The sequence below is a fragment of the Carlito syrichta genome, unplaced genomic scaffold (genome assembly GCF_000164805.1).
Source record: "Carlito syrichta isolate Samal-C Ts95f unplaced genomic scaffold, Tarsius_syrichta-2.0.1 Scaffold136370, whole genome shotgun sequence".
In the NCBI taxonomy this organism is placed as follows: Eukaryota; Metazoa; Chordata; class Mammalia; order Primates; family Tarsiidae; genus Carlito; species Carlito syrichta.
The window spans coordinates 19,123-21,941 of record NW_007080466.1 but is presented as its reverse complement, the minus strand read 5'-3'; the positions used below and the strand labels follow the sequence as shown (position 1 = coordinate 21,941).

The 2,819-nt window shown below is 57.5% G+C and overlaps 1 protein-coding gene across 1 annotated transcript in view; it reads left to right on the top strand.

Annotated features, from left to right (window-relative positions):
• UBE2M (ubiquitin conjugating enzyme E2 M) overlaps positions 1–2,813 on the top strand; it is a 3,694-nt gene extending 881 nt beyond the window's left edge. Inside the window, exons 3-8 of the mRNA XM_021708408.1 lie at positions 1–77; positions 1,483–1,577; positions 1,712–1,750; positions 1,852–1,955; positions 2,243–2,306; positions 2,389–2,813. Of these exons, the coding sequence (XP_021564083.1) occupies positions 1–77; positions 1,483–1,577; positions 1,712–1,750; positions 1,852–1,955; positions 2,243–2,306; positions 2,389–2,529 (520 nt within the window). The 3' untranslated portion in view covers positions 2,530–2,813. The remainder of the gene's footprint in view (positions 78–1,482; positions 1,578–1,711; positions 1,751–1,851; positions 1,956–2,242; positions 2,307–2,388) is intronic.
• Positions 2,814–2,819: the final 6 nt, after the last annotated feature.

Sequence of the window (2,819 nt, the reverse complement as noted above, 5' to 3'; positions counted from 1 at the left end):
GAAGGAGGAGGAGTCGGCGGGCGGCACCAAGGGCAGCAGCAAGAAGGCGTCGGCGGCGCAGCTGCGGATCCAGAAGGGTAGGGGCTCGGGGAACGGGGGTCGCGGCCGAGGGTCGGAGGTCGGGCTGGGGCGGCGGCGACGTGGGAGTCAGGGGCAGGTACTGCGGCCGCTGAGGGTCGGAGACGGAGGGGTCGGAGCGCGGGGTCGGAGGTCAGGGCTTAAGGGTTGGGGCGATAGGGAGCCAGGGATGGGTGAAGCAGTCACGAGGAGGGGTCAGAGACAGGGCCCGGAATGTGGGAGCCAAGATCTGTGGCAGGCCTGGCGACTTGTACCAGGGATCCGGAATCCGAGGGTCGGGGGGAGGGGAGCCGGGAACTCGAGAGTTCGGGGATCGGGCCGGAATTTGGGTTTGGGGTTACAGGCCGAGAAGATAGGGATAGTGGGGGCCGGGGACTGGGGATATGAGTGGAAGAGGATTTAGTGTACTACGCTGGGGTCAGTGGGAATCTCAACGTCAGCTGGAGTGGAGTAGGTTGTGGGGCCCGGGACTCACGGGTCTTAGAGGCACAGCAATTTGGGGTTCAGGATGGCAAGTAGAGGAGAGAAGGGCAGTGAATATTAGGGATTGGAGATACGGGTGAGGGGGAATCTAGGCTATTGTGCTGAGAACCTTAGTTGGAGTGAGGTAGGGTGGTGGGCTGGGGACTTCAGAATGTGAGAGTTATATGGGACCCTGGGTTTGGGAAACAGAGAAGAGGAGGGTCAGTGGGGATTGGAGATTGGTGTGAATGAGAGATGATTTAGGTTATGGGAAGGGCAGGATCTGTGAGTTCAAATGGACTGGTATAGATACTGGAGATTGGAGGTCAAGGCTGGGGAGCCTGGGGTTTAGGGTGGTCAGAAGCTGTTGGAGGCCAGGGGTTTTGAGGGCACGTGGGGGTGGGGGCATTTGGTAGCTGGGTTGGGGAACTTAGGGCTGTGGACTCAGAAAAGTTGGAGTTCTAGGCTGGGCACGGTGTCTCACGCCTGTAATCCTAGCACTTTGGGAGGCCTAGGTAAGAGGAGACCAGGGGTTTTGGGTGGCATTTGGGAGCTGGGGTGGGGGACTTAGGGCTGCGGATTCAGAAAAGTTGGGGTTCTAGGTTGGGCATGGTGGCTCACGCCTGTAATCCTAACACTTTTGGAGTCCTAGGTGAGAGAATCATTTGAGGTAAAAATATCTTCAGAAAAGATATTTTCTGGGCTAGGAGCTGGAACATACAGCCACAATTGAACTAATATTTGGGGGTATGCTGTGGATCCACAAGAGCACACCTAGAGACTGGGGAGCAGGGAGAGGGCTGGAGGTATGGAGTGCAGCACAGGGCAGAGACCCAAGGAGTCCAGGAGGAGACCAAGGGAATTCTGATACCTGCCCTGAGTGCTCCCTCTCTCTCTCTTCTCAATTTTTTCCTTTCCCCCCTCTCTGCTGTCCAAACTCAGACATAAACGAGCTGAATCTGCCCAAGACGTGTGATATCAGCTTCTCAGACCCAGACGACCTCCTCAACTTCAAGCTGGTCATTTGTCCTGATGAGGTGAGGGCCTACTTGGCCAGACCCCTAGTAGCAGACCAATGGTGGATCTCCCAAGGAGAGGGAGACCTGGTCTGTCCATCGAGGCCTGCAGGATGGGCCCTAACACCTTCCTCTTCTCTCTCATTCCCTCCCAGGGCTTCTACAAGAGTGGGAAGTTTGTATTCAGTTTTAAGGTGAGTCTCAGGTGGGCAATGGTGGCTCCTTGGACTGAGGAGGCAGCATCTGAGTACCTGCCAGGCACCTACCCATCTCTTCTCTCTTTTCCTGGAGCCAGGTGGGCCAGGGTTACCCACATGACCCCCCCAAGGTGAAGTGTGAGACGATGGTCTATCACCCCAACATTGACCTCGAGGGCAACGTCTGCCTCAACATCCTCAGGTGAGGGCATTGGCCCTCTACGCCCTCCCCAGCCCTGTCTGCCAGGGCCCTCTCATGGCCTTGGGAGCAGTACATCAGTCTCTGTTGCTTCCTGCCTCCTTGTACTCTGTTTCCCTTAACCTCCAAGTTAGTCTGACCTTGGCTTTCCCTGACCTGTTCTGCTTCATGCCCTCCCCTCCTCTCACATCTTCACTCTTCTGTGCCCTGGGCCTGCCTGTTCAGTACCAGCGGGGCCTATGGCAGTCTCGCACTCACCAGCCCATGACCCCGATGCTCTCTGTCCACAGAGAGGACTGGAAGCCAGTCCTTACGATAAACTCCATAATTTATGGCCTGCAGTATCTCTTCTTGGTGAGTAAGATTAGGTGGTTGGGTCTGGGAGGTTGGCCTTCTCCCTCTCTGGCCTATTGACTTCCACCTGTACTGGCCACAGGAGCCCAACCCCGAGGACCCACTGAACAAGGAGGCCGCCGAGGTCCTGCAGAACAACCGGCGGCTGTTTGAGCAGAATGTGCAGCGCTCCATGCGGGGTGGCTACATCGGCTCCACCTACTTCGAGCGCTGCCTGAAATAGGGTTGGCGCCTACCCGCCCCTGCCAGGGCCACCAGCCCCGGCATCCCCTGCAAATATTTATTGGGGGCCACTGGCGGGGGTGTGGGGCAGCCGGTGGGATATCCCCTGCCTTGGCCTTGCCTCTCCTCCCTGCCATCTGCCCCTAGTTATTTTTTTTTTTTTTTTACCACCATGTGATTAAGGTCGGCGCTGCCTCCCCCGACCCACTCAGCAGTGGGAAATGAATTGGCTTGTCTAGCCCCCCTGCTGGGTGCTGTCCAGCTCCTTAGGCTGTGGGGGGGGGGGGGGGG